At 39.8% G+C, this 25390-nt stretch overlaps 1 protein-coding gene and 1 long non-coding RNA gene across 3 annotated transcripts in view; one reads left to right on the forward strand and one right to left on the reverse strand.

Moving 5' to 3' along the window:
• Positions 1-208: 208 nt before the first annotated feature.
• Positions 209-25390, reverse strand: part of Slc25a46 (solute carrier family 25, member 46) — a 29178-nt gene continuing 3996 nt past the window's right edge. For both annotated transcript variants that reach the window (XM_063277255.1, NM_001100515.1), the window contains exons 3-8: positions 24824-24881; positions 21525-21602; positions 18828-18928; positions 15634-15690; positions 12781-12838; positions 209-2388 (exon numbers count right to left, since the gene is read on the reverse strand). In XM_063277255.1, the coding sequence (XP_063133325.1) occupies positions 1810-2388; positions 12781-12838; positions 15634-15690; positions 18828-18928; positions 21525-21602; positions 24824-24881 (931 nt within the window). In that variant the 3' untranslated portion in view covers positions 209-1809. The remainder of the gene's footprint in view (positions 2389-12780; positions 12839-15633; positions 15691-18827; positions 18929-21524; positions 21603-24823; positions 24882-25390) is intronic.
• On the forward strand, positions 8348-18706 carry LOC134482923 (uncharacterized). The gene is made up of 2 exons (XR_010059657.1): positions 8348-18288; positions 18494-18706. It is a non-coding gene; the product is annotated as an uncharacterized LOC134482923 (long non-coding RNA).

Here is a 25390-nt window from a genome sequence, read left to right on the forward strand (position 1 = left end):
ATATGTGGAAAATTCTACAAAAATTACCTAGTAAATATTTTATTCCATTTAGACTGTTCTAACCATTTTTTTTTTCTGAGAAACCTAGGAGATTCTGAGGAAGGTGACTATAAACATCTAAAACCTTAGCGGCTTAGTCAATAAAAAAATGTTAACCCCATTGATACACAGAGAAACACACGTTACGAGATTAACCATAAAATCAAAATGTGATCAACAGCATTTATTTCCCTTTTGAGGAATTGAAGAGTTGACATCACATCAGAGACTTCAGAATTAACACGCAGACTGGAAGGACAGCTTCTACTTACACACTGCTTCATGCTTTTCACATCCACGTTAAGCTCCCACTCTGATCGGTCGAGGTACACACACTCTGTGACACTTAACACGTAACATCAGTTTTAGTTTGCATGCATTCGAGATTGGGCGACACCCGCAGGCACTGTACTTCAGTGTTTGTAAACTTGAGCACACCCATGAAGAAATGAAATGCTAAATGCTGCATGAGTGGTCAGGAACTATACATCACTTCATTACAAAGTCTAATCCACTGTGGGAACACATCGACTTTATTAAACCGATTAACAAGTTTCATTTGTTGAAATATAGTGGCTCCTCCCCCTCCTCCATAAAACATAAGGGCAAATTTCCTATGAAGTTTTTATTTTAAATCAGTACTTATCCAAGCAAGTTTAAATAGAAAGTAACAAGAATGTTCACTTTTATCTTCATGGTAGCTTATTTGGAGAATAAAACTTTACACACACACACACACACACACACACACACACACACACACACACACGGAAAGAAAAAAGAAAGAGTGCAGTGATTGTTTATGGTGAGCAGGAGGCACAGATCCCAGGAGAACTTTCACCTTGCTCCCTCTAGGATAAGTTCTTTTAGAAATGAAGGACAAGCTAGGCTCCTTAGATACGTGTGGAAACGGTAATGGCTGCCATGATTGTTAGGTATCTTTAAAAGTAGCTCTAGAAATCATCTGATGATCCCGATGTCACAAGCATGTGACAAATTTCAAGTTTCTGACACTGAAACACCGGATATGATGCAGACAAGAAAGCTATTTTCTGGCATTGTGATGTCTTATTCTTGATGTTCAAGCAGAAAGAGTTTCTCTTCACTTGATGCAATAAACTGGTCTATGAAAACTTGCAGGGATGCAGGAAATCCCAAGTTACCTGGACACAAATACACACACGACTCCATATAATAAATATATACAGCAAATAAAATGGTTAAATACAATTTAGAACCCTTCAATCACTGCTTACACAGTGCCAAATCTAATCTTAAGGTTTGTTTTCAATGATGATATAATCTATTTGCTCGAAGGTAAAATCCAACACTGTCCATTGCTTCAAGCATTAACACAATGACCTGAGTCCAAGTTCAACAAACATATAACAAACATTAAAGTCAGTAAAATAGATTCAAGTCATTGCGATTTCATTTTATACTTGATACATTTTTGTTTCTACCCAGGATCAATTTTACTTCAGCATGAGTGTTATACTAAAATGTAACTTTACATTTTAAATTTAAAGTATTACCTTTATTAAGTTTTTAATTTTGGAAAGGTTTGTTTTGATCCAGTATTATATATATGTATCTATGTATCTATGCCTTAAGAAAAATAAGAAGTCAGAATAATCAGCATGAGCTTTTCCACAGTCTTAATTCCCAGCCCATTTCTTTCCACGCAGTATTTTACTTTTATTACTTGAAATGTCATAGCAAATTATCCAGACCACGTCTTTTGGATCAGCCAATCACAGAACCTAAATCTCAAATGCTATTCTGAAGAAGTGTGGAGTAAATAATTTTGGTAATCTGTAAGATGGTTGCATGCAATGTATACTGTATGATAACAGCACCAAACCCTTTATAAAAACCAAACACTCCTTCTTCCTGCTTGATGGTATTTACACAGTCTCTCATTCCCTCATACTGCGTATTAATTGGAAGTACTTCATAACCAAGGTCTGTATTGTCAATTATTGTGCGTGTTCCTTGAATATGAAGACGATGCAGAACTGTTTCCAACGGGTAAAGTATCACGTCAGAGCAAAGGCTGGCGGCAAAGTTAGCAATAAGTTCTGGAAAATAAGCATCCAGCATATTCTGCATGGGGCTAGTGCTCTCGGCTAGGTGGCTACTACAGGTCTTTCTCTTCAGAATTAGAAGGACAATCTTCTGAATGATGGAGCTGATGATGTAATGGAGAACTCCATGCAGCACTGTTGGGAAGATCAATGAAAACAGTGGAAGAAGGCGTTTGCTGTGAGGCACTCCCAAGCCTATCACCCGTCCAATTCCTTCTTTAACACATTCCAGGATGCCAGTATTATCTCGGATTATCTCACTCTGAAACAAAAGTGATGAAAAAGATACAATTTTATTTGTTTCATGTATATGGTTGTTTTACTCCATGTATGTCTTTGCACCATGTGTGTGCCCTGCCTGCAGAATCCAAAAGAGGTCATCAGATCCCCTGGAACTGAAGTGCTGAGAACTGAGTCCCAGTCCTCTGGAAGAGTGGTTAGTGCTCTTTACCATTGAGTGCTCTCTCTAAACCCATCAATTTAAAAAATTTTTAAAATTGCCATGGAAAATACTGTTATTAGTTTCCTTCGAGATAACTGTATTCACAAAAGAAGAGAAACATCCATGATTTGCCAGCTTCAGCTGTGAGATTGGATTAGCATTACATTCTTTTTCAAAACAAATACCACAATGAGCAATGAGCAGGACATAGTCTACCTCCAACCACCTCAACCCTTTGCTTCCTCATCCCACTAACTCTTTTTACCTGTTCCTCCTCCAACAGAACCCTTCCATGCTATAACCAACCTTTCCACTCAGGAGAATCAAGCTCCACACTTCAGGCTTGGACCAGGAAGTACATCTTGTCTACTATCCCAGTCCCTTCGACAGGAGTCCCTGACTCCTTTCTACCCAAGCCATTTCCAACCTCTAGGATGAACCTGCCCTGATATCCCTGCTTTTACCTCAACCTATTCAGTCCATATCAGTCTTAGAACTAAGCAAAGAAGACCACATGACTAGATCTCATTACAAAAATTCCAAAATATGAAAGATCATGCCAGTATCTTCTCTCTAAAACCTACCAGTCACATATAAATATTTGCCAAGGCAAATTACCTAGGTAAACCCAAGGATTCAGAATTTAATACCCAAGAAATATAAACATAAGGCTGACAGAATTGATTAAGACAATCCAGAACTTGAGAACAGAATTCAATAAAAGATAGAATGACTGAAGAAGACTGCAGTTAGAAAACTCACAGGAAAGTCTCATTAGTAGAACAAATCAAATAGAACATAGAATATTAGGACCTGAAGATAAAAGCACAGGATCTATATCAAATAAGCAGAATATTAAAAAAAAAATTAGACACAGAAAAGGAACATATCGGAAATGTGGAATATCATGAAACAAACTAAACCTACAAATTATAGGCAAAGATGAGAGAGAAATCCCAAGTCACAGACATAGATCTAATCTTCAACAAAATCACAGAAGAAAACTTTCCCTAAACTAAGAAAAGATACCTACATACAGATATAAGAAGCATACAGAACACCAAAGAGACAGGAGAAAAGAAAATTAGTTAAAAGAGAGAATACATGACAAAGAAAGTGTATTGAAAGCTGCATGAAAAAAATGCAAGTCATGTACAAAGAAAAATATATCAAAACAACTCAGTAGAAACTTTGAAAGCCAGGAGACTCAGGAGCAATCCATCCCATATTCCTAATCTTAAAAGATTATAATGGACAGCCTATACTAATATACCCAGCAAAACTATCTGTCACAAACTTTCCATCATATAAACATCCTAAAAATGTATATCCAACAAACCTAACCTAAAGAAAATATAGAAATCAATATGTGGTGATTTGAGTGACCACCCCCCATAGGCACATATGTTAGAATGCTTTGCCCTCCGTGGGTGGAACTTTTGGGGGAAGATTAGGATATGTGGTCTTGTTGGAAGAGCTGTGTCACTAAGGGTAGGCTTTAAGGTTTAAAAATGCCAGGTTCATTCTTTTTCTCCTTCTGCCTGCTGCCTACAAATCAGGATGTAAAGTTCTCACCTACTGGTCCAGTGCCAGGTCTGTTTGCTTCCTGCCATATCAATCATGGACTAGTCCTCTCACACTGTAAGAAAGTCCCCAATTAAATGCTGTCTCCTATAAGTTGCCTTGGTCATATTGTCTCCTCACAGCAATAAAACAGTAACTAAGACACTATATTCCAAGATGAATAAAAAAAAAAAATCAGCATAGCAGGGAGAGTGTGGAAACAAATACAAAGCCATAATTATTAAAATAGATAATATTGAGAATACAAACAACACCAAAAATCAACAATGCAGTGACCACAATTAACATACCCATGTTAGTACTAACTTTAAATACCATGGCCTGAATTCTCCAAACAAAAGACATGAGCTGACTGAATAGAGCAAGAAACAAAGTCCATGTGTCTCCTGTGTACAGGGACACATCTTAGCTTTAAAGATAAAGATAAAGGATGGACAAAAGTAACCTAATGTGGCCAGGAAACAAGTGTCACTATTCTAATATCTAACAAAATAGACTTAATTAAAACTAATCCGAAGAGATAGAAAAGTCTACTACATTCTAATCAAGGAAACAGTTAATAAAGAATACATTACCATCCTAAACATACATGCACCAAACTCTGGAGAACCCAACTGGATAAAAATATATACAACTGCATTTAAAAACAGATTAGCATCACTCCATTAATAGTAAGTGATTTCAATTTTCTCCAATAGACAGGTCATCTGAATAAAAAGACAAACATCAGAATCACTTGACATAATACATCAAATGGACTTAAGTGATGTCTGAAGAATATTCTGCCCAAACATCAAACAACACACAATCCACTCAGCAGCACACGGAAGGTTTTCTAAAACAGACCACATCCTGACACACAAAACGAATCTTTACATATTCAAAAAGACTGAGATCACTCCTTGTATCTAATATGCCCATAATACTTAAAAATTGATATCAAATAAAAGTCTAGTAATTATACATTCATAGAGATTAAACAATTCATTAATGAATGATGAATGAGTCAAAGATGAAATCAAGAAAGAAATAAAAAAATTTTCCAAGAACTAAATGAAAACACAACAAAACTTCTGAGTCACACTAAAAAACAGTCAAAAATAAACAAAGCAAAACTATCCAAAAATTCATATAGAACCACAAAGAGCCCAGAGAGCCAAAACAACCCTGAGCAGAAAATGAAGGTAGGGGAATGACCACTCCAGTTCTTAAGATGCACTACAGAGCCACAGCAGTAGAAACAATACAGGACTGGCACAAAAGCAGGCTTCTAGGCCACTGGAGAGACAACCTGAAGATCCAAACCTGAGTACCTGTAACTTCAGGCACTTGATATTTGACAAAGATGCCAAAAACATGAGCTGGACAAAAGAAAGCAGCTTCAACAAACGGTGCTGGGAGATTCAGTGTCCATATGCAGAATTAAATTAGGCACATATCTATCCCCTGTACAAAAACTAATTCCAATTGGATCAGAAACCTAAACGTGAAAGACTGACACTTGTTCCAGGCAGTAAGTACCCTAGAGGATATAGGTATAGGAAAGGGCTTCCTGAACAGGACTTCTTTTGCCCCAGAACTGACAGGATGACTTGATAAAACAAAATGTTCTGAACAGCTAAAGAAACAACCGGGGGAAGAAGAAGCTCACAGAATAGGAGAAAATCTTTGCGAGCTACACATCTGACAAAAGGTATAGCGGTCAAAGAACTCCGCCTGGAACCTGAACAGAGTTCTCAAATGAAAAAGAAGAGGGGAGGGTGGCTAAGAAGTTTCTCAAAAGAACGCTCATTGCTCACTCACTGTCCCAGCTATTATTAGAGAACTGCAAATCAAAACAACTTTGAGTTTCCTCTTACCCCAATCAGAATGGCCAAAATTAACATGACAAACCAACCTAAAACAAACAGAGGAGATGAGTCTCACTCACTATCGGTAGAACTGCAAACCCGTACAGTCGGTATAGAAGTCAGTGTGGAGATTTCTCAAAATATTTGAAAATAAACCCTCCATATGATCAAGCTACACCACACCTTGGCACATGCCCGAAGGATCGGACATCCTAGTCCACAGATGATGCCCGGTCATGTTCACTGCTGCTCTATTCAGGCTAGGAAACCAAAACAACCTAAAACTCCTATGACTGATGGATAATGGAGTGTGGTGCATATACACAGTGGAATAGTTCTCAGCTGTGAAGAAAAATGGTACGGTGAACTTTGCAGGTAAATAGTTAAAACTTAAAACAATCTTATTGTGTGAAGGGACCCAGATGGATCGAGGCGGGGGGGGGGGTGGGTTGTGGGATGGGGGCGTGGGATGGGGGCAGAGAGATCTCACTAGTGGCTCCAAATCTTCAGATGAGAGTACCTATCCAATACTAACTGCAGAAACCAGGAGAGTAAAGGGAGGGAGGGCAAGCGGTTGGGGAGCAATAGAGAAAAAAGCACAGTATTAAGTGATCTGATCAGGGAAATCAGAAGTGGGGTTCTCTACAGGAGTGGGGAGGGAGGTAAATGCAGAAGGAGGGTAGAGAGGAATGGCAGCATACAGTGGTCTGACCAGGGAAACAGGAAAGTAAGGCCATTTAGGAAAGGGAGAGGGGAAGTACTACAGAAAAGGGAGAAGGGTAAAATAGGGAAAGGGTAATAAGGATGTCTGAAAAAGTCAGAAGAATCATATTATTATCTTTTATAAATTATAATACACAGAATTCTGTGTATAAATATACATGTATAGTTTAAATAAACTTTTCTCACCTTGCGTGACAATGCTCCCTCCAAGAGACAAAGACCACCTAGCAGAAATCCCAATAGCAGACATGAGAAGTTCTTTGTGCTGCTAGCCAGGGCTGTCTAAGACCCTCTCACAACACACAGCCTAGTGCTACTGCTCTTGGTCGCCTCTCAAAGGTGAAGGAAAGTCCCAGCAGCTCAAAGTCAGACACTCCAGAAACAGGGAGAAGAGTAGCTTTCATAGCACCAGAAGCTGCCGTACAAGCTGCCAGGGGAAGGGAGCAACCAACAGCCCTACCCAGCTCTGACGCCCACGAGCCACAGAAATAAGCCTTAACCTGTAACCAGAGGAGAGCATGCCTGGTGCTGAAACCGAGGCAACGACGACGCACAAGGAATCACTCACGGGCCTTGAGGCAGAACCTGCAACTACCACCTTACTAAAGCAGCGTGATCTTGGGAAACGATCCAAACAGTCGTCCTTACCCACAGATAACTGTAGTACTTGATCCTTAACAAAGAAACAATCTTTTCCATTAGATGGAGACCATTACAGAAAACCATAACATATAAAAACGGCAGAATTGTGGAGCCCAGTTGCAGTGGATGGACACATTACACACCCCTCCTACACCTAACGTTCATGGACACTGCAGAAGAGGTAGAAGGATTTAAAAGGCCAGATCAGGGGCCTTGCTGTGAAATTGTGTCTCCTAATAATATAGAAGCTACACCTATAAGGTATCACCAACGTGACTCTCTAAACAGGAGCTGAACAGGACACAGCAGCAGAAATGACAAAGTGGATGGGGAGCCCACGAGGCATCAATACTGCGCAAGGAGCTACAGGCAACTGAGGACGCTGAGAGAGGGGGAGACCGTCTTCTCCTGGGAAGCACGCCAGTATAATAGCCAATACCGAATGCTCAGTCAGTCCTGGAAACATCCATATGAGTATCATTACCCAGCCTGAGACATTATATTTAGGAATATATATATCTACACATATACATATATGAAGGTAACAGCAAATAAAGGAGGTCATGACTCTGAAAAGGGGCAAAGAGGATATACGAGAAGATTTGGAGGGAGGAAAGGGAAGGAAAAATGGTGAGATATATTACAGCCTCAAAAATAACAGAAAAGGGGCTGGGGGAAGACAGGGATTAAGTGGACAGCGATTCTAGTAGGGAAGTGGGATATGGTGGAGGAGGAAGTAGACAGCCTGCCTCAACTCTTTTAAAGGAACCCCTTAGAGCACTAAGAAGCAACAATGAGGGAGGAAGCATGGAAGGTGTCAATTTTAATCCCGTCTTCTCAATTTACTGGCTGTGCAGCAACTGTTACTACAGTGAACTCCCCCTAAGCATCACGTCAGCCTCTTATAAAAATGGAGTTGGTATAAAATATCATGTATACAGTTGTTCTGCAGCAGCTTCCTAGACTGAAACATTCTGGGATGGTCTGTATACGCTTGGCACTATTAGGAAATGTGGCCTTATTGGAGGGAGTGTGTCATTGTGAAGGTGGGTTTAAGAACATCCTCCTAGCTTCCTAGAAGTTAGTCTTCTCCTAACTATGAAGTTCTCCCTCAGATGAAGATGTAGAACTCTCAGCTCCCTCTGCACCAAGCCTGCCTGGATGCTGCCATGTTCCCGCCTTAATGATGGTGGACTAAACCTCTGACCCTGTAATCCAGTCCCAATTAAATGTTGTCCTTTTTATGACTTGCCTAAGTCATGGTGTCTATTCACAGCAGTAAAACCCTAGCTAAGACACATTCCATCCTGCATCTGCTCCTAAAACAGGAAGGTAAATGTGGCCCATACATATACAGCCACCCAATTAGACAAGATGGATGAAGCAAAGAAGTGTAGACCGACAGGAGCCAGATGTAGATCGCTCCTGAGAGACACAGCCAGAATACAGCAAATACAGAGGCGAATGCCAGCAGAAAACCACTGAACTGAGAATAGGACCCCCGTTGAAGGAATCAGAGAAAGAACTGGAAGAGCTTGAAGGGGCTCGAGACCCCATATGTACAACAATGCCAAGCAACCAGAGCTTCCAGGGACTAAGCCACTACCTAAAGACTATACATGGACTGACCCTGGACTCTGACCTCATGGGTAGCAATGAATATCCTAGTAAGAGCACCAGTGGAAGGGGAAGCCCTGGGTCCTGCTAAGACTGAACCCCCAGTGAACTAGACTGTTGGGGGGAGGGCGGTAATGGGGGGAGGATGGAGAGGGAACACCGATAAGAAAGGGGAGGGGGAGGGGGATGTTTGTCCGGAAACCAAAGAATTATTATTAAGTATTAAATAAATTAAAAAAAAATAATTCAAAATACCTTCAGGAGTCCCTGAAACTGACCAGACTCACTAGCCCCCTCCCTACCAGAGTAAACAGCAAAAGCTGAGAATCACTCTCCAAGGAGTGAAGTTGTGATGCAAAGAAGACTCTATAACAAGACAAGTTGCAAAGAAGATTGTGGGACCAAACCAGCTGCCAGGAAGCAGAAACCAGACGAGTTACCTGAAAAAGGTTTAAACCATGTCACTTGGAGAAGGCACTTTCCAACTGATCGTGCTACCTGCAAACTGTGTACTGAGCTCCAGGTTCCCAACTTTGTGAGCTGTCACCCACGCCAAGGTAGGCTTTGGTGTCATTTCTGTTGCTGTAAGAAACCCCTCACCTATATTTCTATAATAAACCCTAATAAAATTCATTGACTGACCAAGTTGGTCTTTGACAGTATCTGTTCACATGGGAAATAAATGCTTAGTTTTAAGCAAAAGATCAAATTGATACAATTTATGCTTTAAAATAATACTGTCTGTTGTACGAACAGTGACAAGAGCTGTGATAAGAGAAGTTAAGAGCTATACTTATAAAGCTACTATAAATCTCCAGGGAAGAGACAATGCTGGCCTGGCCTGGGAGGCAACTATGGAAGTCAATCAATTCAATTATGCTTTCAAAATCATAGTTAATGGGAATTACTGCCAGATTACATTTACGTGTCATCAAAAAAAAAAAGAAAGAAAGAAAGAAAGAAAGAAAAGAAAAAAAGTCAAGGGACTGGAGATATACATAGCTCAGTTGTAAAATCCTTATCCAGAACTCATAAGGTCCTCGGTTAGGTGTCCAGTGCTACAGAAACCCAGGTATGGTAGCATATCCCTGTAATCTCAGCACTTGGGAGCTGCAAACTGGAGGTTCAGAAGTTCAAGGTTATCTGGCAAGTCTGAGGCCAGCCTGGAATTCACAATACTAGCATAATTACAGTTATGAAGTAGCAACAAAATCATTTTATGGTTTCAGCACAGCATGAGGAACTGCATTAAAGCGTCACAGCACTAGGAAGGTGAGAAGCTCTGCTCTAAAGTAAGGCTGAACGCTTACAGTGCACTACAGTGTGCATTATAATGGGCCCTCTTCCTCTCTAACCTACCGAACAATTTCCCCTTCACTTATCAAAGTCAATCCTTTCAACTCACCAAAACCAGGTGATACAATCCTACTTAGCTTGCTTTCCCTCTGCTCAGAATGTTCTTCATGTCTTTCTCAGGCTTAGACCTTCTAATATCACCTTCTCAATGAGGCTTCACCTGAGCTTTCAAAAATATTAACTGCCCTTTTTACCCACACTACATCATCCTGGCTCTGCTCTTCAACAATCACTTCCTTACAGACTTCAGCTATGTCATATATATTAATGTCTATTCTCCCTACGAGCTTTTAAGTGCTACAGAAGTAGAAGATCAGTATTTTTTGCTACTGTGTTACATGAGTCTAAGACCCTCTCTGAAACAGGTTGTTTCTTTTTTTTTTTTTTTCTTTTTCTTTTTTTCAGAGCTGGGGACCGAACCCAGGGCCTTACGCTTGCTAGGCAAGCGCTCTACCGCTGAGCTAAATCCCCAACCCCAACAGGTTGTTTCTTAAGAAAATAAATTTAAAGAAAATACAATGAAAAGGCAAAGTCAATAAAAATTTTGTTACAATACTATATGGAGAAGTCTGAAATTGATCATGAAAAATCAATATGGACCCTTATTTTAAGAAAGGGACTGAACCAGTATAACTTTGAAACACTAACTTTTCAAGTGCACATAGATGGGATTTAAGGATACTGGATAAAGGACAAACCACAGGGAAGTAGTTCCTGTTCAAGCGCTTCAAACAGTGGCTCTTCCAGTGATCGCCCTGAGGGAACGAAAAGCCTGAGAAAAGAAAGCAAGCTGTCTGCAGACAAAGGAAGGTGAGCAGGGCACTAAAAGTGAGACACAGAGAACACAGCAGGAACAGTGTCCCAACAGACACAGAGGAAATCCATTTCTGTAACCTGGGTACTGACATGAATAGAGACTAGTCACTAAACACTACTCCTATTCCATAGAAGATAAAATTACAAGTTTAAGAAGATCTCTAAGAAACTGTCTAAAGTTACAGTTCCAATTTAAGTAGACCAATGTGACTGTGGCAAATCTGTCCCAAGCCAAAGCCTCTTTCTGATACAGCATGTGCTTAGGAATTTTGCCTTAAATTTTCATCTTTCTGATAGCTTTTTTCTTATCTTTAAACTGAGATTGCCTGACAGACTTTTTTTTCTGATCCACATTTTAATCTTAATCTTTTTTTCTTTTATTTGATTTTTTTTATTTACATTTCAAATGTTATTCCCTTTCCCAGTTTCCCAGACATAAGCCCCCTACCCTCTCCCCTCCCCTTCTTCTTTCTATAAGGGTGTTCCCCTCTCCATACACACACCTCCAACATTCCCCTACACTAGGAGGTCCACCCTTGGCAGAACCAAGGGCTTCTCCTTCCACTGGTGCCCCAACAAGGCTATTCTCTGCTACATATGCAGTTGGAGCCCAGGGTTAATCCATGTATAGTCTTTGGGTGATGGTTTAGTCCCTGGAAGCTCTGGTTGGTTGGCATTGTTATTCGTATGGGGTTGTAAGCCCCTTCAGCTCTTTCAATCCTTTCTCTAATTCCTCTAATGAGGGTCCCATTCTCAGTTCAGTGGTTGCCTCTAGCATTTGCCTCTGTATTTGACATGCTCTGGCTGTGCCTCTCAGGAGACAGCTATATCAGGGTCCTGGCCTGACAGACTTCTAACTCTGTGAACTACACAATACCATCCAATGTGAAAGGACAAATACGTTTTAGTCGTGAGATGTTAATTTCAGTTAACCAAAGTTAGTTCTAACAACAAGAACATTGGAGATTAATGATGTAGTGGGAACAGAAAATAGAGAAAAAAAACCAAAAAAACAAAACCCAGAAAGGCAAGGCTGTCGCAGCAAGCAGTTTACAGAGCAGGCACTAACACGGGTGGGGAAGTATTCTTGAAGATCAGATGCTGGAAACAGAACACAAACTGTATAAGCCCTCCCATCTTATGCTTTACCTATGAAAGACAGTGAAGCTATAAAATGTACTTCAATGTATCTGAAGTGCCACCGTGTGGTTAGAAACAGTAAAAACAAGCAACTGAATGTTCCTTCAGAGGGATATTTTTAAAATATGCTGTGTAGTAAATTATCTACAGGTACTACAACTTACTATGAGGATGATTATTCCTTATGCTCAAACGATTATTAACTAACCATTAAGATAAGCCATAAGCGTATTAAATTGATATAACATATACAACAAGTCACATTTTAGGTTCTGAGATACCTAAGTAAAGAGTATAGCTGTATATGGAAGGGAGGAAACAACTAAACCGTAAGTGTGACCCAAATCTGCAGCATAAATATTAGACCTGTGCTAGTATGTAATAAATAAGTGTATCTGTGAAATGAACACTTAAAATCAGACATATAGTACACTTAAATATTCTAAAAGTACTCACAAAAAGGTTCCAATAAAGAACAGCTCACCTGTACTGTTTCGATCAGACTTGCTGAATAGAAAGGCATGGCCACCATGTACGTTAGGCTGCAGAAATTAAACCAAACTGTATCAGCGCAACAACGTAAGATCATTACAATAAACTTCCAAGATGTCTTAATGTACTCACCTAAATGCACATTCAAACCTAAAGTGATCTTTTTAAATGTTCAACTATCCTTTGGAACTAGTGATTTTACTCAATACATTGAAAAATGGTACTTTATTGAATAGACGGATATAAAAAAGTAACAATAATACAAAGACGATCTGCCAAAAAAACCCAAAAACAGAAAACCTAGCTGTACCTTTAGCAGAGTGTAGGCCCCTTTGTGGTTAACTGTTCTGACATCGACTTGCATATAACTAGTACTCCCTGAAATGTCTCTGCGCCCTTTGAATGAACAACTGTATCATAGTTAGAGTCTCCTGATGGCCGGAAGGGATGCTTTATGTTATCTACCTGTTATCCTTTTCCACTTCTACATTTCCATCAGCAGAACTAAGCCAGCCTACAGCTATAAGAAAAGTTCCCTTCTACCATGAAAAACTAATGTTGTATGGCTTTCCAAAGCTGGTTCTTTATCAGTGTGATCACATCACAACTTTGCAAGCCTGCAAACTATAGTTACTTAAAATCCTTTCATGGGTGAGACCAACCTAACCAGTACCCTTAGGGGCCAGATCCTAGTAAGTACTCACCTCCAAGGTTAATGGAACATCGGTAAGTAATTATGTGCTGGACTGACCCAGAGGGAGTCAGCAAGGTAGAGAACTTCTAATTCTTCAGATAAACGGGATAACCTTTTAATCCGTAAAGGTAGTTACTGATGTAAAATCACTAGTCCCTTTACGCCACACTGCAATGTGACTGTCATTTTGAGCTCTCTCTTCAACAAATACATACATTCCTATCTCTGATAAGACACAGGTTTTTTTTTTTTTTTTTTTTTGGTTCTTTTTTTTTTTTTTTTTTTTTTTTTCGGAGCTGGGGACCGAACCCAGGGCCTTGCGCTTCCTAGGTAAGTGCTCTACCACTGAGCTAAATCCCCAGCCCAAGACACAGGTTTAATACCCTAGAAATGCTCAAGACCACGTGTGTTTCAGATTTGGGGATATTTGCATAGAAGTAACGAGATATCTTGGGGACGGGACCTAAGTCTAGATACAAAATTAAATCTATGTGTTATACTTTTTTTTTTTCTTTTCTTTTTTTTTTTTTTTCAGAGCTGGGGACCGAACCCAGGGCCTTGTGCTCGCTAGGCAACCGCTCTACCACTGAGCTAAATCCCCAACCCCATGTGTTATACTTTTACACACCAAAAGTGACTTGGTGTTTTTGCACAGTATTTTCTGTGTGGCTATTTTCTGATACCTCATCCCTTATTAAATGGGATTGATCCAGTTAAAGAAATTCAAGACACTTGGCATGTCATGTTGGTGTTCAAACTCTTCAGAATTTGATGTATTTTGGATTTCAGATATTTGGCTTCTTCATATTCAACCGTAACTTTTTGTTTTAACCTAGGTTAAAGAGCTGGGGAACTCACAGCTGGTGAAGCACTTGCCATGGGAGCGTGAAGACCCGAGAATGCTCCACAGCACGCAGTACAAAGCCAGGCACGGTAGCATGCATTTGTAACATCGGTGCTGGGTACGTAGAGTAGGGTGTGCTGGCTGCTCTGTCTGATAGACAGAGCACTCCAACTGATGGCCTGAAACCATACTCAATTCCCCACATCTTCCCCCAGGATACAGCCCGGTGGGTCATCCTGAACTCTCCATCCACACCTTTCCCTAAACCCAGGTTCTACATCCAGTGCCCCTAGCCCAGTCTAACTATCCTAGTCTGAGCCTCTGTGAATCTGTAGCTTCCACCACAAATGGCCAGATACCAAGTGATCGTCTCTAAAACATATACACATAAGTAACATTATATGGACCGACGAGGTCGTATTTATGTATTCAGAAACACGAACATACACCAACTAACAAGTAAGGAAAAAGGGCGATGGGTTTGAATGAAAGAAAGGTGGGGGATGCATGGGAAGTGTTGGAGAAAAGGGAAGGGGAAATGATGTAATTATATGTAATTATAATCTTAAAAACTGGACCATGAACTGGGCAGTGGAGGTACACGCCTTTAATCCCAGCACTTGGAAGGCAGAGGCAATGGAGTTCAAGGCTAGCCTAGAATACAGATCAAGTTCCAGGACAGCCAGAACTACACAGGAAACACAAAGGGAATGGGGGAGGATCTCCATGAAAGGGAACTGAAGCATTTGGTGGAAATAAATTTTTAAAGAAATTAAAAAAATACTGTTGGTGGCTCCTGAGGACACTCTGGCCTCCGCATGCACACAAGTGGATCCAAACACGCAAACGCACACATACTCACCCCGCCCCTGAAGAAAGAACAAAAGAGAAAGGATCTAAGCTGAGCCAAGACTCTTATCTTTCAAATGCTTAAAAATTATTTTAAGCAGCATGTGTATTTCAGGATTGCTTATTGCTGCTGCTGCTGCTGCTGCTGCTATCACTATTATTATTGTAGTTGTTGTTGTTGTTGTTGTTGTTGTCATTATTATTATTCCATGTGTATTTCAAGACTTACCCCTAAGCCTTTTATTACTTATTCTCCAAAACTCTATCCTAATACTCTAACCTCCTTGACTATATTAGGCATAAGAATTTTTTTTTCAGTTCTAACACTAAAAAGCTAATAAAACTTTCTAGTAACAATGTCATTTTTAAAACTTACCATTTCACTCCCCTTCTCCTCAGAAAGGGAAAAGGCGATGGGACCTTTTAAATAAATAAAAATATTAATTTAAAAAGCTTACCATTTCAGGAGAAGGTGTTCACCTATTTGTTTAGGGTTCCATTTCTGTGAAACCTCCCTAAAATGCAAAAATAAATGTAAATAAAACAAAACTACATTACTTGAAACATTTTGTTTTAGTCTGTAAAATGGGTTTTCCTTCTAGACATACTTCTGATACTGTGGTTCAAAGAGTCAGTGAGTGTGTCTGCTGACAGAGGCTGCAGTGATGGTGACATGATGGCTACTCCTGTGTCAGAGTGACAGGTAAGAAGGCCCAGGAGACAAGCCTCCAGCCCTAACTGTGAGGAGGTTTCAAGACTGGGTGGATTCATGGCTCCTGACTGAATGAAGAAGAGAAAGTTAGCTGTGCAGCAGCACCCTCTGCTTACTAAAACCGTGCAGGGATAGAATTCTTTCATCAGAAATGCTCCGGACAAGATGTGTTTCCCATACATACCCCCTGATCATATGGCTCTGGGACTTTGGAACCGGTCTGTCTACTCCAATCTCCCTTCTTCACCTCTCTCCACATAGCTAACTTTACACTTTCATTGTTGTCGCCTATGGTCCTGAAACTTAATTGTAGCCAGAAGCTGAACCACAAATATTATCACTGCAGTCACTGAACTTTTGCACACTACTAAACTGAATGCCCTGCACTTTGCCAACTTTTTTATAGATCTCTGTGTATGAGGTGGGAAGCCTCAAAGAGAGAGAGAGAGAGAGAGAGAGAGAGAGGACACACATGTGCACTTTCAAGCACACCCTGTGACATAAAAAGCAGTAACAGATTAAAGTTGGCCAAGCACAGACGTTCAGTTTTTAGAATACGAGTCAAGAGGACTTGGCTGGCTGCTAACCTTTAGGAAAGCTGTAATAAGGGAATGCTGAGACTACACAGTCCTTTGAGGGCAACACATGGGAAAAAGTGTTGCTCTTAGCTCTTGCCTTTGTTTCTTTCCTTACAAAGATTAAATCCCAACACTGAGTACATGTGCAACACCAGTTAGACCTTCAACTTACTCCCTTCTTAGCAATCAGGATAACGTATCCTTTAGATAAATAACCCAGAACTTTCCAAACCTTTAACACTATCCGTGAGTTCATTCAGAAAAATACACTACAGAAAACTGGTCACGCCAAAGAGTAGCCTACAAATTACAATTGCTCACTACCCTATCAGCATCCCTTTCATGTCTGGTCTGAGCGCCTTGCTGCCAACAGCCGTAACTGTAGGACACTCACAGCGCAGTTTTCTTGGGGCTTTCGAGTCCAGTGCTGTCTTTCCTGCAACAAGTAATGGCTGCATCTGACTGCAGAGAAGACACTCAGCTTCCCTACGTTGGTCTGCTCTCTCTCTCCCAGAGATCGACAACTGAGTCTGTCATGAACCTTCCCTCTAGTTGTTAAGGGTATCACTACCTCTACCCTTCACGACTGCTGTCACCGCCCCCACACCTCACATATGGTACACACATGTAGGCACACAAGTTGTCCAGGATCTATCCTTGTTACGTTTCATAACTTGTGATCTACAATTCTCCTAGTTGAATTTCATTGAGTCTCACAGTCTGATACTTTACGCCCCAATACTCAAAGTTATGTGTACATTAAGTAACTTCTGTGGCATCCTGATCTGCAGTTCCAGCCCCCTTCCAGAAATGGTCCCCTGTGGTGGCATGAATGAGAACAGCCCCCACAAGCTGATAGATTTGAGGATTATAGTGTGGCCTTTTTGGAGGTATGTCACTGTCACTGGGTGTGGGTTTTGAGATTTCAAAAGCCCACAGCATTTCCAATGAGCACTCTTGCTCTCCCTAAGCCCACAGCATCTCCAATGAGCACTCTCACTCTCCCTCACTGCCGCATACTTGGGGGTCAGACATAAGTTCTCAGCTACAGGTAAAGCACCATGCCCACCTGACTCTGGCAATGCTGCTGCCGTGATGATCAGTCTCTACTACCCTCTGGAACTGTCAGCCCCAAATTAAATGCTTTCTTTAGTAAGTTACCTTGGTCATGTTGTCTCAGAAAAGTAACAGAAAAGTAACTAAAATATCCCCTACAGGTCTGGCAAAAATCTTAAATCCATTTATTGAAAGTTAAATTCCTTAACTACTTCTCTAACGTATTCTTAATGAATTCTCCACCTTGGTTAGCATTTCTATTTGAAAAAAAAAATCTCAGCCACTGCTGGCAACTCTCTTCCTGATACTTCCAGTTCCAATCTAACAGCAACTATCATCAATTATACCTAGTATGCCTTCCAACTCTGCACTATCTGTTCTGGTCCATAACTCAGAATTGCCCCAACATGGTTAAGATTAATATATTAGCTCTCTACAAGCCAGTATGAACCAATACTTCTGATACTACCTCTTAGGAACACTGCTGACACTCTGTGAGACCAGGCGCTGCTGCCTTGTCTTGGAAGGAAAGCCCTTCCTGCCCAGACAATTCTTACTCATAATTCTTATCTCGATTTTCAGTTACTTTTGAAACCCTTACCAATAACTCCAGCTACATATGCCTGGGAATCTTAAGTGGGTTAATTGTACACAAATCAGACAATGTTTTATAAGCAAATGAGCTACATAAAGAGGAGGTTAATTCCTCACTCCTGCTTCCCACGGGGCTGGCATCGCTGGTGCACAGCAGCAGGAATGAAAGGCAGGTCAGGGGGGCTGGAGAGATGGCTCAGTGGTTAAGAGCACCGACTGCTCTTCCCGAGGTCCTGAGTTCAAATCCCAGCAACCACATGGTGGCTCACAACCATCTGTAATGAGATCTGATGCCCTTGTCTGGTGTGTCTAAAGGCAGCTACAGTGTACTCATATATAATAAATAAATAAATAAAATATTTAAAAAAAGAAAGGCAGGTCAGCAGACAGTAGCAGGACACAGAGCACCCTACCACACACTTACTCCGCAAGGTATATAAAGAAGCTTGTGGGTGGGTGGGAGGGGGAGCACCTCATAGAAACAGGGGGAGGGGAGGAGAAGGGGCAAAGGGGGTACTGGGAAAGGGGATAACATTTAAAATGTAAATAGATAAAATATTCAATTAAAAAAAGTTTAAAAAAAAAGAAGAAGCTTTACTGTCCTCCCTTCTCTGAGCTTTTTCAGACAAGCTTTCAAATTCAAGATATTAGCTTCCATATTTGACAAAAATTTAATATAAAACTAATATGGAAAAAAAGGGTACACATGTACCTTGGTAAAGGTGTAAACTCACTAATGATGCCTTCTGCTCCAAGTGTGACTCCCTGAACAATAAATGTGCTTCCCATTCCTTTCCACAGGGCTCTTGGTCCCTAAAATCAAAACAAAAACAATAAAAATAATTCTGTTAATGCTTAAATATAAAACACAGAAGTCCTTAATGAAAATACAGGCGATTTGCTGGTATTTCCTAGTAAGGCATTACTCTTACATAAATCTTACAGAACTGTAACTAACTGGGTTTCTACCACTTTGTTCTTGGTCTCCTGAGGCACTCGCACATAACCCAGGATGGCCTATGTAGCTGAGACTCACCCTGAACTCCTTCCTCAACCTCCCAAGTCCCAGACCCCAAGGCTGTACCAGAACAGCGCCCTCGACTGTTAATGTTTTGTGGTAGCCTAGTTTAGACTAAGATGAACTAAGATTCTCCATTTAATTAAGTGCTCTAAAATGACTGGCTAGCTTATTTAAAAACCTCAGATCCCTCTACATCCAACTCCCTACAAGTCCAGCTGTTTGTGACCTACAGATATCCCAAATTTCCTATTTCCCCAGCCTCACTCCATCATAGCCATTAGCCCCATTTCTTTTCCTTCTCTGTTGGAGTTCCTATTTTCCTCAACAACTCCTTCCTGTGCCTAAATCATGCATTTCTTATTCTTCCTATGTAATCAACCAAAGTTCTGTAAGTTCTCAGTCTCTCCTAAATCTACTTTTCTGGTCCTTACCTTGTTACTTAATGTAACACTGCAACAGTTCACTGTTTCTGCTATAATAACTCCACAGTGTTGTTACTATCGTTATTATCTATGTTATTAGTGAACCAGAAAATAAAATAGCAACATTGTAAAGTTAAAAGAAGCGATATCTTTTTCATCCCAGTCCCCCAAAAGCTTTTATCTTCCATCCTCCAGAGTCAGTTCCGCACATAACAGAGTATCTGTCTGCACAGAAAGATAGACCATTTTTTCATTTGTTCATTCTTGGCAGATGTGCCTTGAACGATAAAAAAACAAAACAAAACCCAGCAATCATTCCATATTGGTACACACAGAGATAGTCTCTTATTTGTAAAGGCCACCTGGTGTTTTGCCACCTAAATGTTACTGTACTGACACCACTCCTAGACAGGGTAGTTTCTATACTCATTTATTTTTCCAAGTCACCACCACCCACCCACCCACCCCTCTCTCTGTGTGTTGGCTTTTGAGAGATGGGATTTTTCTGTGTAGTTCTAGCTATCCAGGAAATCACTCTATAGACCAGGCTGGGCTTGAACTCAGATATCTACCTGTCTCTGCCTTCCCTCCAGAGTACTGGGATTAAAGGAGAGTGCCACTACTGCCCAGCTATTTGGGCTCGTTATTATATGAAATTCCACAAAATAATATCCTTGCATATACATGTTTACATATGATCACAAATATTTATGTGGAAAAGTTCTTAGAAGTCAAACATACAAAATTTAGATTTTAATTAGGTAGTGTTTATGCCTTTCATCCCAGCACTAGGGAGACGGAGGCAAGTGGATCTCTGAGTTAGGAGACAGCCTGATCTACAGAGCAAGTTCCAAGACTGCCAGGGTACACAAAGAAACCCTCAACAAAAATAAATAAATTCTGATGCACACAATCTGTTTACCATGTACTTATTACTCGAACACAGTGACATACTCTAATACAGTTCCTCATGCTGTGCTGACCCACAACCATAACATTATTTTCACTGCTACTTCTATAATTTTGCCATTTTTTTACATATCTGATATGCAGGATATCTGCTACTTGACCCTTACAAAAGGGCTGCTGGACACCTCCCCGGGCCCGTGACCTACAGGCTAAGAGTCACTGCTGGAGCACATCAGTGGTTCTCTTGTAGTCCTTACAATAAAGTGCAGACCCCAGAGGGCCCTCTGTGATGCTGCTCTTCTCTGGTTCTTTTTCATCCTCCTCTTACCCTCAACCTCTGCTACAAGGTTCTATTATACTGCATATCTAGTCCCCAAATTGTAACCACTCTTTTACTTTTGCCTTTGAATATCAACATATAAAACCATTACCTCAGCATTAAGAAGCAGACTTTCTGACAATTCAGTATAAGTATGGAAGTCAGAATCTCCTTTCAACCACTTTTCCACATCATACCCTGGGTTCAAGCTCAGCTGTGAAGGTGAATCTTCAGTGTAAACAGAAATGCTTAACTGAGGAGGAAGACTCACCCTAAAGATTCGCAGCTCATGTCTTTAGCATCAAGAGCTTCCCAACTACGGACTCAGTGTGATCAGCTACCCTGAGCTCAGGCCCCCATGTCCTCACTGTCACGATGACAGTGTTTCAAATCGAAATAACCCCTTCCTTCCTTAGATGCTGTCAGGTATTTTGGTACAGCAATGAGAAAACTAATAAGCATGTAAGTGTGCTGTGTACCTCCTTCCTACCTGTTAATCAGTACTTTATAGTCTCATACTGGACCACACACTGGACCACAAGCGTCTGCTGACACTCTTGTCTCTAGGACTGAATCAGAAATCTCTTGATTGCATTTACCTTACCTGATGCTAAACTCTTGGAACTTAGCACAGGTCGCTGCAAGTTCATTGAATTAAGTGAAGTTCTGAAAGACTCAAAGGAGAATTCTTACTTTAATTCTTACCACTTTAAATATATAGCATTAATAGAGTCTCACCTGAGTTTTGTTGAAGCTATACATAATGTTGATAACTGAAAATGGAGTGAGATGGTAATGCCGAGCATGGTAATTGACCTGTAAAAATATATAATATTTTTGTTTTCTCAAGAAATACTAAGGCCACAAAAATGTCAAGTTTAGCATAAATAACAGTTAAGTTCTAGAATCAAATAATAACCACTTCAAATAAGTATTAGGTGCTGTGCATACAGCGATATAAATGTAATGTGTAGACTAGAACATCAAATACCCAGTAATGAAAACCACAAAGAGGACTTTGCTGTTTGAGAGGTAAGGCTTTAAGCTCTGGACCTAAATCACATACTCATACTTATTTGGCCAAGCATTTTTTAAACTATAGCTTAGGATCGATGGAGGAATTATAAACCAGCCAAACATGTCGAAACGATGTATACTGGATTACGGTGTAATATCGCCACAATTTAGATACATACAAATGAATTTGACTGTTCTAGGGCGTCTACAACTGCCAAGACTACTTAGGTAGTTATTTTTCTGTGCATTCTCATTTTTCAGTGACAAGTACTAACAGACTAATTTGTACTGATTTAGATTGTCTTATGTGAGAAAATTATTTTACAAAGAATTTAAGTCACACGGTAGCACCTGCTACCAGACAGCCAGTTCCTGCTGAGAGCTCCATTACTTTACCATAGGCCTGGCAGGTTCAACATGGCCTCTCAGTTTTTCTCAGCACCATCTGCCTTTCCCACTGCTGATAACGTGCTATGAGCATAAGAGCAATGGTGAATATCAAGGCAGAAGCATCGGTTGTATGTTTTCTATTATGTTCTGGATTCTCACAGGAAGGACAAGCAATCTTCCTTTAAGAGTACCCTCGGTGGAGAAATACAAAGGGTAACTAAGTAATCCTAGTCTATAGGTACACATCACCTTTCTAGTTAATATTTTGTGTTACATAGGGAAGATGGTTGTCATGAGACAAAATTCTTACATGATGTATTTGCAACCTACTTAGACACTTTTATTTTCATCACAGAACATCATTTTTTTCTTTTTAAAAATACTCTGTCAAAGCATTACTTTCATACAAACTATTAGGTTACACCTGAGATTATACATCTTCCCCTTGTAATACTGATACATAGGGCCTATTACATGCTCAGCCATTCACCTACATACTCAGACCAAATGGGTACTTATAAATTAACAAGGCGAGCTTGTTTTTTTGTTTTGTTGTTTGAAAAGAAAGAAAGAAAGAGAAAGGAAATGGGGGGAGGGGCCCTAGAGAGATGGCTCAGCAGTTATGAGCACTTGCTGCTCTTCTAGGTCCTGAGTTCAATTCCCAGCAACCACATGGTTACAACCATCTGTAATGGGATCTAATGCCCTCTTCTAGTGTGTAAAGCACTCATATACATATAAAAAGAGAGACAGACAGACAGAGAAAGAAAGAGGGAGAGAGGGAGAGAGGGAGGGAGGGAGGGAGGGAGGGAGGGAGGGAGGGAGGGAGGGAGGAACAGAACATTCTTAGGGTGTTTGTTATTAATTTTTCTCCAAGTACCAATGAGAAACACCTTAATAAGAGTTAAAACATTGATTCTGGCCAAGGAACACATAGGATACACTTTAAAATCTTGACATAGGTGAGAACTTTCTGAAAAGGCCTTTAATAATGCAGGAATAAAAATACAAATTGACAAATCGGACAGCATAAATTAAAACGCTTCTGATCAGCCAAGTAAACAAAGCTTACACAATGTGAGACGTCTGACAAGAAAACAACTGTCCAGAACACATACAGAACTGAAAAGATTAAACACCAAACACCCAATAATCCAATCAATCAGTAGGCAAAAAAAAAAAAAAAAAAAGAAGTTTTCTAGAGAAAAAAATACAAATGGTCAAAAAATTTCAAGAAAAAAGATTCACTATGTACCAAAGAACTATAAATCAAAACTTACTGAGACTCCATCTCACTCCTACTAGAGCTGCTATAACCAAGAAAACAAGCAGAACAAGTACTGGTGACTGTGAGAAAGAACTCATTCAGTGCTGCTGCTGGGGGAGTGCTGGAGGTCCTCATGAACACTTAAACCAGAACTCACGTCTGTACACACACGTCTGTACACACACGTGCTCGTGCTCATGCCCGTGCTCACTCCCTCTCTCTCATTATGCAACCACAAAAAAAAAAAAAATACACTGGAAGGAACTAAGAGATCTGAGTCAGCAAAATAAGCTAGACTCAGACAAATACTATATATTTTCTCATCTACAGAATATAGGGTTTTTGTTAATTAAAGAAATAATAGAAAAATAAAGGGCAGGATGTGCACTATTTGGAAATAAGAAAGAGACAAGTAGAAGGCAGGCGGAAGGACAAGGGAAGGTAAATGGGACAGGAAAAATCAAAGGACATCATAGACATGTATGAAATGTCATATTTTGTATGTTTTCTATTATTAACACATTTTAATAAAATTTTTATAAAGTTTTTGTGGGAATGTATATCTCATTAAGAATATACAGGGATTACAGACTTCTTGTGAGCTAAGTGGGTCTTTCAATGGAGATGAATTTTGGTATTCAGTGTTTTACAACCTAGGCACGTAAGTCAGTGAATCAACAATTTTCAAATAACCAATACAGGGTGATAGATAATCAGGTGTGGATATAATTATAATGCATTAGATGCATTATAAATTAATGTTGACCCTTTTAATTTAAGAGTTTTTAAAAAATTAGGTTGCTTCAGATTTCACACTACACGCAATCCTTAAGAAACCACCACTTAGTAAGTTTCAGTGTTAACTTCAGAAGGCACAGTATCTGAAAAGAATAAAAAGACTCCTATTTTCAAGGACATCATGTACAGGATATTCTTGTTTCTTTTAAAAACAATATTCTATTATCAGACTGACTGGAAGAACAGACATGAGAAGCTGGTTCCTGTTGCTCCAGACAGTAAAGACATTTTCAAAAACCATACATCTGGTAAAGACTGTTTGGTAATATCTGATGAATGCATTATTATTTTAACAAACTAGATCATTATTAACATCAGTTTTCATTTCTGAAATCATGACTCCTGACAGACATGACCCAGATAAGAAAGCATCTTCACTGTCCTGCTAAAAGATCTTTTAAGATTTTGAAGAGTTTTTAAGACTACAAAGTTTGAAAACTGATATTTTATACCTTGGAGTATTTTACATAGGATAATGGGTATACAATTTCAGGTTATTTTACAAGAATTCTATACTCCTAATTAGAATTCGGCTTGTCTTAGAAATCCAAGAAATTACATTTACCTGGCATTGGCGGCGTAAAACAATACAAGGATGGGCCAGTACATTTTCTGTAAAGAGACTGTACAGAAATAATTTATATGTGTGCGCATATGTATGTGTGTGTATATATATATATATAATGTCATTTACAGATTGTATCTATAACATACATATACCTGAAGTTATTCCCACACTTTCACAATTAAGAGGATTTAATTCCTTTACATCTTCAAATAATACCAACAAATTTAATATAAATTATATCTAGACCCACAAATTCGTAAGTATCTATAGTAAGATGAAAATACTGTCTGTGTTTCTGACATGAGAAATGCTACATCATTTAACTTCCCTTTTTTTTTTTCCCCCTTTTCTTTTTTTCGGAGCTGGGGACCGAACCCAGGGCCTTGCGCTTGCTAGGCAAGCATTCTACCACTGAGCTAAATCCCCAGCCCCTTGACTTCCCCTTTTAAAAATGTCCTACGAACAAAATTCTCATATGAAGAGTCATTTGCTTTCCAAGATCCTCATTTTAGAAATTCTTATTTTGATGTACTTGGTACTTAAGACATAGGATTTTTGGGGTTG

Source organism: Rattus norvegicus, chromosome 18 (genome assembly GCF_036323735.1).
Source record: "Rattus norvegicus strain BN/NHsdMcwi chromosome 18, GRCr8, whole genome shotgun sequence".
Lineage (NCBI taxonomy): Eukaryota > Metazoa > Chordata > Mammalia > Rodentia > Muridae > Rattus > Rattus norvegicus.